The sequence below is a fragment of the Stegodyphus dumicola genome, chromosome 2 (genome assembly GCF_044657685.1).
Source record: "Stegodyphus dumicola isolate Sdum_Otavi_A_Nest chromosome 2, ASM4465768v1".
In the NCBI taxonomy this organism is placed as follows: domain Eukaryota; kingdom Metazoa; phylum Arthropoda; class Arachnida; order Araneae; family Eresidae; genus Stegodyphus; species Stegodyphus dumicola.
Window position 1 is genome coordinate 99,022,444 of NC_140769.1, and position 15,515 is coordinate 99,037,958.

Genomic DNA, 15,515 nt, shown 5'->3' on the forward strand with positions numbered 1-15,515 from the left:
AAAATAGCTTTCTGTGTGCCTGAACAAGTCTGGACGATTCAGTGCATCGTAATAGCTGTGTCAATTGTTGATATAGATAAGCTTATATGTTTCGGAAGAACATGAGTATAGCATTCATACCTGTCGTATTACGACAGACTCATGCACAGAATGCCTGTAGTTTACAAGAGTAAACTACAGGCAAGACAAGGGTAAACTAGACAAGTAAAATTCAAGATTCTAGAAAAGTAAAATTCTAGGCAAGATTCAAACAAGTAAAATTCAAACAAGTAAAATTCTAGACAAGTAAAATTCACTTTACAAGGGTAAACGACAGGCAAGACAAGGGTAAACTAGAGGAGTTTTTTCAAATATTAAAACTCTCGTTCCTCGAAAACTTTAAAAATGCTTTCCTCTTTTAGGCTATGAAAGTAAAGAGAAAGTTGTGGACTGACCTGGCACTCTGAGGTCCGACAGTTTCTACAAGATAAGATGAAGTAGCATTGAGGTCTTCATCTTTTATGGCTTCTGATTCCATTCCCAGCGCACCCGTGCATTCATCTGAAAGAATAATAAGAAAGGAATCAATAAAACATCAAATATACAAATAACATGAAAAATTCAGCATTCAAATAATAACGCGTAAAAAATGCTCATATGCTTTCTTCAGCAATTCTAGAAAGCAAAACAGTGAATGTTTTTTCAATACATTACTTTACTCAGGATTCGATTAACACAGATTGTCCCAAATAAAAATATAGTCAACTCTCGATTAATTGGGGTAACAATTAACCAGGAATGACATACAGATAACTATTCAATATCACATTTTAACCGAAGGTAGTTAAGAAAAGCATAGGAAAAAAGGAAAGACCCGTGTTATTATTAAAGCAGATACCTATATTAATAACTTAGCTGAATTTTCAAACATTTTAATCTAGAGAACATTTGGTGAAGCAGAATTCAAATTCTCTCTCTCTCTCTTCTGAGCGTACGCATGCAATCACTTTCTTTTTCTTTCTTTCTATCTCTATCCTGTCTATTGTTTTCCCCTCACTTCACAACTCACATGTTGTTTGTTTTTGTTTATATTCTATTTGTATTTAATAACATACTTTCATGAATTATTAGTCAGTCTCCCAAGCGCCATATCCACCTGCGAAAAATTTATAAGAATCTTACTAACTATAGTTTGACAAAAAGAATATGTCGAAAGCAAAACAAAACAGGTGAAAGCTTTCAAATTTTATATTACGTCCTAGAAAGCAGTCTTTTCAGTTATACATATATGATTCGAGAGCCGTTCCCAGGGTATTTGGGCTAACTCCCAGTCGGGCTAAAAATATTAAAATTAAGCATATCTTAAGATTTTCCGGTGGACAGTCTCGCGCGCTGGAGATATAAGTGTTTTATTCCCACTGCGCGCTTTGAAATCTTTAAGTTTTTTAATCAAAAATTCTTTAAAGTTTTACAAAATATGAAATAGATAATAATAGAAATTCGGGCTTCCAGGTATTCACATTGAGGTGAAGGATTACGTTATTCAGAATTGGATGCCTTTAATTCTCCATTATTTAGTTTCTTTAAATGTAATGCAATGAGATAATATTTGGTGGCAATAATTTTAAAAAATGATTCAACGTTTTTAGTGATTCGACTCAAAATGCCGTTTCGAGACTAACAGCTCTGGGCTAACGTGTAAAATCGGTATGACATGAATATATCTGCAGGATCCTTATTTCGAAGGCAACTAAAACCTTCTTCTGCAGCTGCAGGGAAAAAAATGGTGAAGAGAAATACGCGTCTACACGAAAACAGACAAAACATTTGAGAAGATTCTTTCTGATTGACAGAAAACAAAACCACTGACAACGTCTGTTGACAAAAACAAGACAAAAACAACTATAAAATAAATTCATGAATCATTGTGGTATCTATGGAAATATAATACTAAGTGTGGTAATGTTAATTATTTTTATTGTATTTCTCTAACCATTCATCACGTAAATTTTAGACTTATAAGTGTCGGGCCGCAAAATTACAAAAGTAAAATCTGAGCCTCGAAACTTCTGTTTTTCCGACAATCAGCTCCTGCATTATTTTTTGTGTTGCGTTAAAATTATAACTTTAATTACAAATGACTGCAAAAATTTTAGATGAGTAAAAACATATCTTTGTAGTGTACTTTTCGTTTTTTCGGTGCAAGAAATATAAAAAATTAACTTTGCTCTTGCCAGGGTTCGAACTACGAATCTTCCACTTGCTAGTTGTAAGGTTTAACCAATTACACCAAGAAAGTACGGAAGGATGAATATAATAATTCCGCATAATTTTATTCCATTTTAAGTATGACTAAGGAGAGGCATGAAACTTTATCGACCAAATTTCCATGGTGAAGGCTTATCGTTCTCCACAGTTCTTAATTTAGGCGACACACTACAGATTATTAAGTTTTAAGGCCAGAAAATATAACACCTAAACTATGCTCTCTCCATAATAAGAAATATATATCTTATAACTGCCAGCTTGAGCTTGGTAACCGTACATCATGAGAATGTGCAGGGGGGAAATGCGATAATTACTGCATATTTCAGAGGGTAGCCGAGAATTTTCAAGAATTTTTGCTTTTGTTGCTGAAGCTGGATGTCGGATTATACACAAGTTCAAAACGATTTACAAATAAACTGTTTCAAAAAAATGCATAATTAAAAATACAGTAAACCCTCATTAACATAAATATCAAGGGACCGAAAAATTAAGGGTTCGTGTATAAGGTATTTCTCCCGCCTTCATAACGTGGCTTCGTGGTGCGGTGGTCTGCACCCTGAGCGCATATTTCAGAGGTCCTCGGTTCGATTCCCGGCGAAGGCGTTGCTAATGTTTCATCTCCCCGGCTTTTCCAATTAATCAAATGTCTCTACGGTGACGCCCGAACTAAAAGGGTGTTGGATGATGATTCCCCTCACCCAGGATTTTATGATTGGGTCCCCTTAAACCCCAGTCGCCCTTTAAAAGGGGGAGTATATAAGGTATTTCTCCCGCCTTCTTAATGTGCCTTCGTGGTGCGGTGGTCTGCACGCTGGGCGCGTATTCCAGAGGTCCGCGGTTCGATTTTCGTCGAAGGTGTTGCTAAGTTTTCATCTTTCCGGCTTTTCCAATTAACTTAATGTGTGTACACGTGTTACAAAAATTCGTGCGAACGGGAGGGGGGCTCAAATTTTATTTTCTGAATAGTTTTTCTGCAGATTAACCATTTACAATATATAGGTACACGCGCAAGTATAATGATGTATTAAGTATGTATATACGTATATACTGTTGAATACGTAACTACGATAGTGTATTATGTATATAGAATACACAACAGAACTACATTAGTTACTGTAATGCAACTTTGCGGAAGTTGTACTCACTGATCATTTTGTGTTAAAAAATTCCTGTATAACTAAATTAAATGTAAATTTTCATTTGAAAACTCTCCTAAAACAGCTGTAAACAATTTATAATAAAAAGAAAAGGGGGGAGACACTAGCAGCCTGAACACGGAATATTATATGGTTGCATTTCAAATATAACAGTAATACTAATGCACGTTTTCTAAGCCTCTAGCAAAGAGAGAAAAAAAAAATTTTTTTTTAGAGCGAAGATATACGACTATCATCCTTTTCGATCAGAATATCATTGAAGTTACTGATGATATCCGAATTAAATTACTCGTATTCCAACTTTCTAGAACCAATTTATTTCAAGATTTTCCACCCACAACAAACAGCCTTCGACGATAGAAGTAATGTAAGCGGTGATAAAAGTTCTTTAAAATTTTTCTTCCCCTCCTCTTACATTTCTAAAGACGATTGCTTACATTAGATGGAGGAAATTGCCTGTCCAATTTTTATCACGGCAGATATAGTTGTGCTTCAAAGAGAGCTTTCTAACAAGAAATTTTTATTTATTTATTTATTCCTCAAGAAACGCTAGAAAGAATACAAAAGATCTATTTTTGTATCAATGAACGCAAAGATGGAAAGAATTTCTTTCAGAAACGATCGTTCCCAATTTTTAATAATTTTGACGATAGAGAAAGACCTTTCCATTCTTCGCTTTATATTACCTTACGTTACATTACGCTACCTTTAATCATACACCAGACGTAGCGAATTGAAACTACTGAATCTTTTGACAGAATATTTCAATTTATCTTTTCTGACAAATTATAAAGACTGTTGCCAGTCCTGGAGCAAAAATCTCAATATTTTTTTTAATTTATCTTTCAACTCATAAAATTACGAAGCGGATTCAGAAAACATTTGATCATTGCAGGTAAAGAAAATTTTCTTGAGTAACGTATTGCAATATAATATGATGCAGTTACATCTTACTTCTGTTCACAATAATCGTCCAATTTCAGTTCGTCGTTGTATAAGGTATTTCCCCCGCCGTCTTAGCATGCCTTCGTGGTGTAATGGCCAGTACGCTTGGGGCGTATTCGAGAGGTGCGAGGTTCGAGTCCCGGCGAGGGGAATGCTCATTTTAATGACTCCTGCTTCAAGAAAAAATCCCAATGACTCTACAGTTGTTTGAATATTCAACTAAACTTTCAATTCCTTTTCAATTAGGTCCTTGATCACATCGTCATCGTTCAAACACTGTTGGCACATATTCTCACTGGCAAATTGTTATTCATCGAGATATTAAATGCCGTAGAATTGAGATTATTAATACGCATTTACAAAACTGCATCTTTGATCATGGAATTGTGGAACCACTGTTTGCACTGGCAAATTATTTGTCCAGACATTAACTCCTGTGCAGTTCCTACGAATGTGGATGTGCATTTAGAAATCTTTTTGATCATGGAGCCATGGTAGATCTGTTGTTTGTAACTATCTCCTTGACAAATTGTTATTCCTCTAAAAGATATTAACGTCTCCTAAAGTAATTTAGGAGTGGCTAGGTCCAGTTACTTAAATAATTTCATGATTAACTCCAGTACAATTATTACCTCATATTTCAAATCTGGAGCAAGTTTCCAGCTAAGGCGTCATGTTTCTATGTTGCTCAATGCTTTTCATATAGTTATTACAATAAAATTGTTCACATAAATGAATGAAAATATCTCGAATGTGATTTCAAATAAATGAAATCACATTCTAGATATACACTTCCACTAACAAAAAGTTTTGAATGGCACAAATATTCGTGTTTTTGTATATTTAAATTAAATATATATGTGTGTGTGTGTTAAAACTGCGTTATGATTGAAATAAGATGACTTGGTAGAAGCAAATCGGAACGGATTGGCGGTGGTTCTCTGCATCATAACTTGTAGACAACTTGATTGCGTAGTTAGAACGATGGGATGCATAAACCAAAAAACTTCCAGATATGGCCGTTTCGAAACATAATTTTATTGCAGGACAATTCACATCAGGTCATCTTTCTCTAGATAAGATAATTTTTCAATCGTAGTTTAATACAATACTTTCCATGTACACTTGTTTTAACCGTGTACATGGACGTCATCTAATTAGGCAAGTAAGCAGCAGCGTGGATGAGGAGCGGCTTGCCAGGAGGAAAGCGTAAGCGAAAAAAGACATAACAATTTAGAGGAGGAAGGGAGGGAGTCAAAACTTTTCAGGTCCGAGTTAAAATGTTTTGGTTTACAATTATTTGATTGGGCAAGAGGTATTTGCATTGAGCGTTACATAGGATCGCATGATTAATTTGAATGACGCAATTTAGACTCACAGCGCTATTTTTAAGACAGAGAGAGGAAGTCTCGAAATTAAATAAAAAATATTTACATTAGGAAATAATATAATTAATATTTCTTTAGTAAATAAATTACATATAAGTGATATTTTCCAGCAGTCGTGAAGAAGCTTGCCATCAAGGTTCAGGCATTGCTTTTGCAAAGAGGGAAGGCGAAATTCGAATGACGAAACAAGATGATTTAGCTTTTAATTGCACATTTTTATTTAATCCAATTAGCAGATCATTTTCCTTTTAGATGAAACTCTCTAAATTGCATATTCATAGTGATTTTAATTAAGTATGATTGAATTTAAACTTTCTGCGTCATTATTATTTCTAACAAAGGAAAGAAAGATGGACAGAGCAGCGCACAGGTAGCAGCTATAGTAGGAAGAAATTTGACTAAAAATTGGCGCGCACTTTGAAAATAACATCAAAATTACAAATTTTGAAATTAAATATACCGGTCAATTTCATTATTTAAAACACTTCTGTAATTGGAAGTATACGACTATGACCAAGGATTGGCGAAAATAAAGGCAGGGTAAAGACTTTTAAGCCAGGTAAGTGGGTAGGTAGGTTTCTGTATAAATTACGTAGGTATGTAATTTGTAAAGGAAAACAAGCAGAAAAAATTTAATGAATTTTAAAAGTTATATAAAAGGGACTTAAATAAAATCATGCGTTACTGCTGCGAAGATAAAATTTAATTTGATATACCGTATATTCCGGCGTTTAATGTGCTCCGGTATATAACAGCACCTGTGATTTCAAACTACATATTTTAATTTTTAGGTATACTCACCGTATAACGCGCACCCTTTTCTTTAAGAAGAAACCTGAAAGATACATGTGCAGTGCTCTCATGTAAACGAGATTATCCGATAATAAATTTTTTTTAAAGTTCATGAGGTGTGTTATTTCTTTTAAACAAACAGTATTTAAGGTATATGTAGAAATCTGATTTCTCTATGCTCTTCTTTTCTAAATTTTGAAACATATTTTTATATCCGGTGTATTACTCACGCCGTTAATTTCGATCGTATTTTTTGTATTAAAAGTGCGCGTTGTCACAATTTTTTTAAATTTAAAGCATAATTATTCAAAGCACTTTAGCCCAGTATGCTACTGAAAATGGATCAGTATAGGAAAAACATAAGAAATTTAGAGCCCATTTTACACAAAGACCCCAAAAAGTACATTTATAGGATATTTTGAAAATTATTGGTATTGAATTTCCCTTTTTTTATAGTAGAGGTATTTATAGTAAAGGTTACGTAATAGGCTAGCATATTCTAGAAGGTACTGGTCTAGGGGGAAGATCCTAAATTGCGAAAGTAAATTGGAGGTTGCGTGTTCGCATGCAGCAAAGCCATCGTATATATATATATATATATATATATATATATTATATTTCATATAACACATGAAATATGCCTTTTAAAATGTTTCTGCGGTCCATATTGTTGATTGAGTACGGGTTCGTAGCAGATTGAATGCACACAGAATTGATGATTGTTTGATAAAATTGATTTTTTACTAAAAGAAACGCTTTACAATTCTAGAACTTTCCAGAAAAGCACTTGTACAGCTGTTCTCAGTATCACAGAACACAATCAGTAGCTACACTACAAACTACTAAGAACGTTTAACCCAACGCAACGTAAAGCGCATCTAAAAGGCGAAGTTATAACAGTCGCAAGAGCAAAATTTGAACGTTTTGCTGCTAATCACTTTTGAGTTATACACGTTATTGCGCTCGTACAAACGGCTCGAAAAATATCCATTTTACAGTCCTCTTTAAAAAACTGAGACCTTTTTTACTGTTCGTATGTACGCATTCCAATTACGGGGTCTCAAAAGAGTCCCGTATTGTTATTTTTCGTCACTACCTCCCCGTTCTGGGAGTGGGTAATTTGCGCGCCTACTGCCTTCCTCGGATGTGGTAGCCGTTTCCCAGGCTTCCCCTCCGGAATCAAACCCTAATTCCCGTCATCCGTTACGACCATGATAGGCACAGACGTCACGAAAAAGAAAATTAAATGGATTCGGGAGCGGTCAAAATCAGTATTTCCATTGAAATATGATACCCGAAATTTTTGGCGATAGCAGTGCTTCCTTTACTTTTTAGTAAAAAAAGTAAGAATACGAATTTTTCAGATTTTCACGAAATCTCTTAAAATTAAAAGAAGCATAAAAGGAAAATAAATATTTCAGGATTTAACACATAAAACACAACTAAAATACTAAATTCTCGCTAGGAAATTAAGATTACAACAGTACGGACTATCATCAGATGATGCTGTGATAATCCAAGTGGACTAAAATTGCAAGGTCAATGGAAATTTTTTTAAAAAACGTTTCTGTTCAGCTAGCTAAATTCTTTTTCGAAATTTTGAATTAAAAAGCTTTTTAGACCAAAGGGGCTTTGTCCCTGAAGGAATATTGTTTTCGTTTTGCGATTTTGCGTTGAATCACTATAAATGTCCGTTTCACTTTTCAAACTGTTGCCACCCAATGTTAGAGTCCTGCATTATATATGAAGAAATTAAATAATGAAAAATCTGCATAAATGTATGTATATTTTTCGCATTGTGATAAAACAACGGTACATAGAGCCATCAAATTTTGAATGACGTAATCCTCCTACGAATATGGGCACGTGAAAGACCAAATTTGAAATTTGTTTTGTTATCGATTTCATATTTTGTAAAACTTTAACGAATTTTTGGTTAATAAACTCAAGGATTTCAAAGCGAGCGATCTCCAGCGCGCGGAACTGTGTATCTGAAATTCTAAAGATATGCTCATTTTAAAATTATTTTGCGACATTACTATGAAACTGAATTTTATGGTTTAAGTGCAAAGAACATGATATTTAATAAATAAAGGTTACACACAAAACGTTAAAAAAACGCCCCTTTGGACGTATTTTTTTTCTTTTAGATTCGAAAGATTCGAATTATATCTCGAATGTTTTTAAGACTCGGCTTTCGAAGACTCTAAAGTGTTGTCTGTAACATGAACTCATTTGTTACAAATAGACATTAGATTTTTCGTAACCTCCTGGAACCATGTGGAACCATAGTGATTATGAAGATAATGAAAAAATATTATAAAAAATATTCTCAATGCTTCCTGATTTACAGGATGGTCATAATAAACTTCCTCGATATATGAACCCCAAGCGGCTTTGCTCAACGAATCGAAATGAAATTTCAGATATTGCTATTTGAAGGTGTGAAGGTTCGAGATGGTTTGCAACAGAGTTCTCACTGTTGTTGATCTACCGGAGTGAGGTCGGGAAACCGCTGTGGCCACGAAACAGCAAAGTTACGGGTGATGACCGTATCTTGAAATGCTTTACACGTTGAAAATTTGTAATTCCAATAAAAGATTTTTCCCTCTGCTCTCTCGTGTTATAACTGGTCCTTTACAATGCTCTTCTTTCCAAGAAAATTCCTTCAAATGTATATTGCTCCAACACCATTTTTGGTTTTTCAACGCGCCGATCAATTTACGCAGGAAAAAAGTAGTTGTTGCCATTAAAATATTTTAATTTTTTTTACTGTAACCGTGAGAGCTCTAGTGTCTTGAATCATTACAATCTTAAGCGCATACTTTCAAACAACAATACTTGAAATTACATTTCGATCGGTAGAGCGGATAGGCTACTAAGATCTCATTTATCGGGGAAGTTTCCTTATAATCACACTGTATATATATATATATATATATATATATATATATAGTATGTATATTTCGGTCCTGAAAATTGCAACAGGAAAGGCGAGGTTTCACGATTAGATGCTATAACAGTCCCATATGCAAAATTTCAACGTTTTACGGCAAATCACTTTTGAGTTATACGAGATATATTTCCGCTGTATATTATCACATAAAACTATAAACCTACCGATACAAATCATGAATTTTTTACATCAAATTTTCGGCGGCAACTTAGGACACCAAACAGGAACCTACTCCTCTCTAATAAAATGCAACTCGGAAATGACACTTCTAGACCATCAACAACTGCAGTAATCAATAATTCAAATGTATGAGAGAGCATCCTTGTGTTTAAATTGATGGAGAGAAGAGCGCTTGGTGTTATACTAGGTACTGGGCTTGATTTCGGGTGTTGTGCATGCATGTATATTTCAGTGATCGTACTATCTATTTTCCCTGGATACTTTATTAAATCAGCAGGATCTATGTAGTTGACTTTTCCCCCCTCCGAGTAGGAAAGGATTACGGACCAGGATTCAACCCGCATCAAGATGAGTGACACGGCGAGTCGAAGATTTGGAAAAATCAAGTCAAAATGAAAGCAGCAACAGTAAGAACAGATAAAAGCGGAAGTTACAATATCTGACTTTTGAAATTTAAAGAGTTTCTGATAAGTTGGTAGAGCATTTTTTACTGGATTCTGTAAGATAATATCCTGCTGAGTGCTTCCAATATTCCCTTCTGACAGTAGGACTGAAAACTATTCGAAGGCGAAATACTTGATAGAGAAGAAAGCATTTTAAGAGAGAAGTATGTTGAATGCTCACGAGGAGTTGTTCAAAAGGAGCAACCAGTATGCGGCATTACATAATTTAAACAAACGCATAACATATATGCAAAGTAAGGGAGTATTTTTTGACTCCAAGCAAAAGCAACAAATATATAATGGCATTTATTATGCGACATAGAAACAAGCAGATGTACCATATATATAAATAGCACACAAAATTATGTATCTTGAAAACAAGCAAATGCTCCACACACATAATCACATTCTATTATGTGATACAAAACTAAGCAAACACACCTTACACATAAACAGTATGCATTATTACATAATTTAAAAATAACAAAACGCCTCAAATTCATAAATATTACGTAATCTTAAGTGCCTTAGAAACAAGTAAACGCACTAAATATCTGTATAAGTAGTTACATTAGGCAAATTCAGAATATGCAAACTTACCAAATACCAAATATATAACGGTATTGTGCGACTTGAAAATAAACAAACAAATATAGCGGTATTATGTGATTTAAAAGCAAACAAACACACCAAATATATAAATAGTACATTATATTAAGTGACTTAATGGCGAGCAAACGTACCAGACATACAATGGTTTTATTTAAATTCAGAACTGTGATTGTATAATGTGACTTAGAAATAAGCAAATATAAGATGTACTAGGTTAAAGTATGCAATACTAAGCTATGCACCAAATACATCAAAGTGTTCAGTATGTGACTTAATACAGTATGGTACGTTATTTTGTAACTTAAACACAAGTAAAAGCATGAATTCCATAAACAATGCACAATATTAAGTAATTTAAAAACAAGCAAACTAAGCCAAATTTATTAACAGTACATTATATTATGTCATTTAAAAATAAGCAGACGCAACAAAAATGTAATAAGCTAAATAAATACATAAAGAATATGCGATATTTATGAGATTTAAGAAAAAAAATACAACAGCTATGCAGGGTGTTTCTAAAATATATGGCAAAAATATAATAAGCTGGTACAAGGACGAAATAAACATATTTTTTAATGGAATGTTTGTGAAGAAATAGAATATTGAAGAAAACTTTCGTGGAAACTGGCTGGCGTAAACTGTAATAAACGCTGGCTTAAACTGCAATTCCCTGTGTGTGGACTTTGAGTAGCATGCATCGTCATACCAACGCGACATGCATTTTATACGTGAAGTTGTAGACGAAAATCGAGCAGCCGCTCAAATGTCGTATAGAGAGCGATTCATAAGTAGACAGATGCCGAATAATCAAACATTCGAACATGTTAAACATGAACCTCTGAAAGAGTTCCGTACTTCCAGGCGTGATATGAGGAGGACAAGATATTGCAGAACATTTGCGATGGAATAAGCTGTAATACGTATTTTTGCCTATATTTTCCTACAGACGTATATTTACCTCATATAAGCGCAAGCAATTTTGAGTGCGTTTAGTAGACTTTAAATGGGGAAGAATTACATCCATACACATATTATTATGAACGCAGGAGATGAAACGAACGGTTGTCTTCTGTATGTTAAATTTGACACCTAATACCTACAACAGGCTGTAGCAGATCCTGACTTCTCTTCTCAGCTGATGAGGCTACGTTTGTACATTTAGGCACGTTTAGCACCCACATATCTCACTTTTCAAGGCAAGATAATGCACATGGCGCGAGATCGTATGTCTGCTAATGATGATTCACCATTGATGTTTGGGTTGGTATGGCATTCAAATAGTTAGCGAGATCGTGCATTCTGAAAAGACCCTTGTGCAGCTATATGCATGTTTTTACAAGATTTTTACAAGATTTCTCCCGCCTTCTTAGCATGCCTTCGTGGTCAGCATGCTCGACGTGAATTCGAGAGGTCCGTGGTTAGAGTCCCGGCGAGGGCATTGCTCATTTTTCATCTCTCCAGCATCGTAAATAACCTAATGTCTCTACACCTTGTCGCAATTTCTTTCCTATGTTCTCTCAGCTATTCGCATACGAATGTGGTTTCAGCACGTTGGAGGGCTAGCTCTATTTAGCAGTAACATCAGAAATTATCTCAATGCTATTTACCCCCCTCCACTGGATCGCACCAGGTAGACATTTTCATTGCCTCTTCCACACGACCATTAGATTGAACATGCATGGATTTCTTTTCCTAGGGCACTTTTAGGCACGATCTACAACATTTTCACTGAGCTCCGTAAATCATGCTCTTAATATTGTTGTGAAATGCCCAGCTGCGGTAAGATCGTTTTCCCGCTGGCAGAGAAGGGCGGGGTTACCAGATTTGGTGCGAAATCACCCGTTTGGCGACAAAACTGACGACAATGACGGAGCTAGAATATTCAAGAATGCATTCTTCGCAGGGCTAAAGTGCAGAATCGCCCACTTATTTGGTGCGTTGTGTTAGGCGCTTTTTACGAGATTGATAAGTGCGCCAAATGTGGTATCCAAGTCAATTTTGCCGTTCTGGAAGGCGAATTTCAGAGTATTTTCGCGCATGCGTAGTACGTATTTTAAATTGAGAATTTCTTTTGAGCGCGGAATTCGGATCATTCTCGAGCGTGCTCAGTCTGTATTTTAAAATTTAGAATTTCTCATTGGTGTAGACTGTAGACGATAATAGATGGTAGAGGTGCAGTTATTTTAAACAATAATTCGAGAACATTTTGATAATTCGTTACTTTTCGTTCATCGGCTGAGCGAGGTAAAGTAAGTGAAAGTGAATTTTTCAGGTAAATGAAAGTATTTTAAAATGTTTTTAAAATACTTTCAATAATTTTCAGTGTTTTGTAACGATTTTAAATGTTTGAAACTACTATGTTTTTGAAACGATTCTTAGTTCTTAAAATTATGTTTTTGTAAAGACTGGATTTTCATATTTTAAAATTTTTGGAAGTATTAATTTTTCAGGGTTTTGTAAGGATTTTATGTTCTTTAAACTTACTATGTTTTTGAAACAATTTTAGTTTTTAAAGTTATTAAGGTTTTTTATAAAATGATGTCCAGTTTTAAAAATTTCCCACTTATTTGTTTGGCGCTTTTTATAAGAAAGTGCGCAATGCCATTTTTGTGCAATTCTGGGATTTTTTTTTAAGTAGGTCGATGTGTACATGGATACCGAGTTTGTAAAATTCTTAAAAACGCGTCAAGCAGTGGGTGATTTTGCACTTTCCCCAATTTTTTATAGGTGAATGAATTTTAATTCTTCAGGGTTTTGTAACGATTCTAAGTTTTTGAAGCTTACTATGTTTTCTTAACCATGTTTGTTTTTTAAAATTATTATGCTGTTTTTAAAGGATTTTCAGTTTTCAAAATTTTGCTTCAACTTTTATTTTGTGTTTATTTTACCTGTTCGCCATTGTAAATGTCGCGCCTTGCGTAGTGCCTTCTGGAGGGGTTGCAAATCCAGGAGACAAGAACTTCCTATGAATAATTAAATACTCATAGGAAGTTCTAGTACCCGTTATGATAGTATGCCTGACATCTTTGCTAATGCACGCAATCTATGCGCCGCCGTAATGAATCTTATATTACTGTTGGTGATCGCATTTTCATGCTCGAAAGTGCGACTACCAAGCTGTATTATTAAATATTTGTTTCTTTTGACTTTACGTGTCTCTAATACTTACCTGTTCTTCATACATATCTTACTTGCCTGCACATCCAAGCGACATTCATGCACATACATTCCACTAAAAAATCTGTTTATTTTGGCCCTCTCTTCCTTCCTTTACATTTTTGCAAAATGTTTTAGAATCATCCTGCATAAAGAGTTCACCATATTATATGACTTGAAAAAGTTACTATATCATTTCAATATAGTTATTATTATCGAAATCAAGTCTCAAGAAATGCATTTCTTCTCGAATATATAGAATATTTATTCTCAAAGGCTACAAATTAAATAATACTTCGAATGCCATTTTAAAGATTCTTCCGCCTAGACAACAACTGCTAATTCACGCAGCAACTATAAATTCGAATTAAACCGAAATTCTTTCCAATTCAGAAAGGCGTCATTTCTAACTGCCTTCCACAGCATTCATCAATCTACGAAAAGCGGACGAACGGACGCAAAATTTAGCAAAGAATAAACATGTTCGGTCTTCGCCATTTTTCGTTGGCATCCTGGCGTGAAAAGCAAAGAGCCCGAAGATTCATAAATATGACAGATTACTCAAGCCTGCTTATTAAAGGAGGTGGTGTTCCACTTCTCGTGGAATTTAGTTAGGGTAATAAAGCGCACGAAAAGCGCAATCAGACTTTTAATAGATTTACGGAAATTTCCTTATTCGGGAAGCTCATATTTAAATTCCGAAAGTGAAAGGATAGAGAGTACGGTTACCTAATTTACATCGAGTATTTTGCGATGTTTATTTGGGAAATATATTCTTCCGAGATTTATTCGTAACAGATAAATCTTGATTAACCGAAGCTTGATTAAAAGCGCTTTAAGTTTGGTTACTACTGAACAATCGAAAACTGTTATCACAAACTACCAGTTGTAAAAAACAAAAAAAACCTGTCTATGGAAAATACAGAAAGGATATTTAAAAATGTGGGAAATAAATGCAGCGATAAAAGGCGATATTGTAGCATTTAGAAGTTGCTTTTAATCATGACAATACGCAATTTAATCTTTTCCGAAATATTAACGTTTTTAAATCACTCGCTGAAACTAAATTGCTCATTCATGAAATAAAAAATTAAACGTATAGCCATCAATCATCTGTTTCACATTGTGCCTGATTGAAATGCAAGAGCAATAAGAACAAAAGCAAGTCACAGGTATAACCTGAATAAAGCAAGAAACCTATACAGGGACAGGAAAGAAAGAGAAAGAACATGCACAAGAGCTTACGAGAGAGAACGAAAGAGAATTTATGTTGATTTCATTTTCATAACCTAACGACCTTATTCTCCTAGCTTGAAAATACAGGCAAATAGTTAAAAACTATTTTAGTTCATCATAATAGGAATTATTTTTCTTTTCTGTGTTTTTTAATCACTACCTGCGATTACCTGCGATCTTGAGTCAAATGTGAACGTCCGCCCCAGTACCTTGAATCGGGAGTTCACTGTAAATGGTTCTGGAGAAAACAGAGAAAAGTATTTCGTTAAAAGCGTAACCCCCACTCATATTACCTATGATTTTGAATTAAATGTGAACGCTTGCTTCAGAATTAGCACATTTAATCTAAAGTGCACTGTAAACGCATCTGGAGAGAACAGAGAAAAGTGTGTCATTAAAT

The 15,515-nt window shown here is 34.5% G+C and overlaps 1 protein-coding gene across 1 annotated transcript in view; it reads right to left on the bottom strand.

Moving 5' to 3' along the window:
• The window catches only part of LOC118184794 (discoidin domain-containing receptor A-like), a 395,353-nt gene that overhangs the window by 91,903 nt on the left and 287,935 nt on the right, over positions 1 to 15,515 (bottom strand). Inside the window, exon 3 of the mRNA XM_085810205.1 lies at positions 435 to 540. Within this exon, the coding sequence (XP_085666331.1) occupies positions 435 to 540 (106 nt within the window). The remainder of the gene's footprint in view (positions 1 to 434; positions 541 to 15,515) is intronic.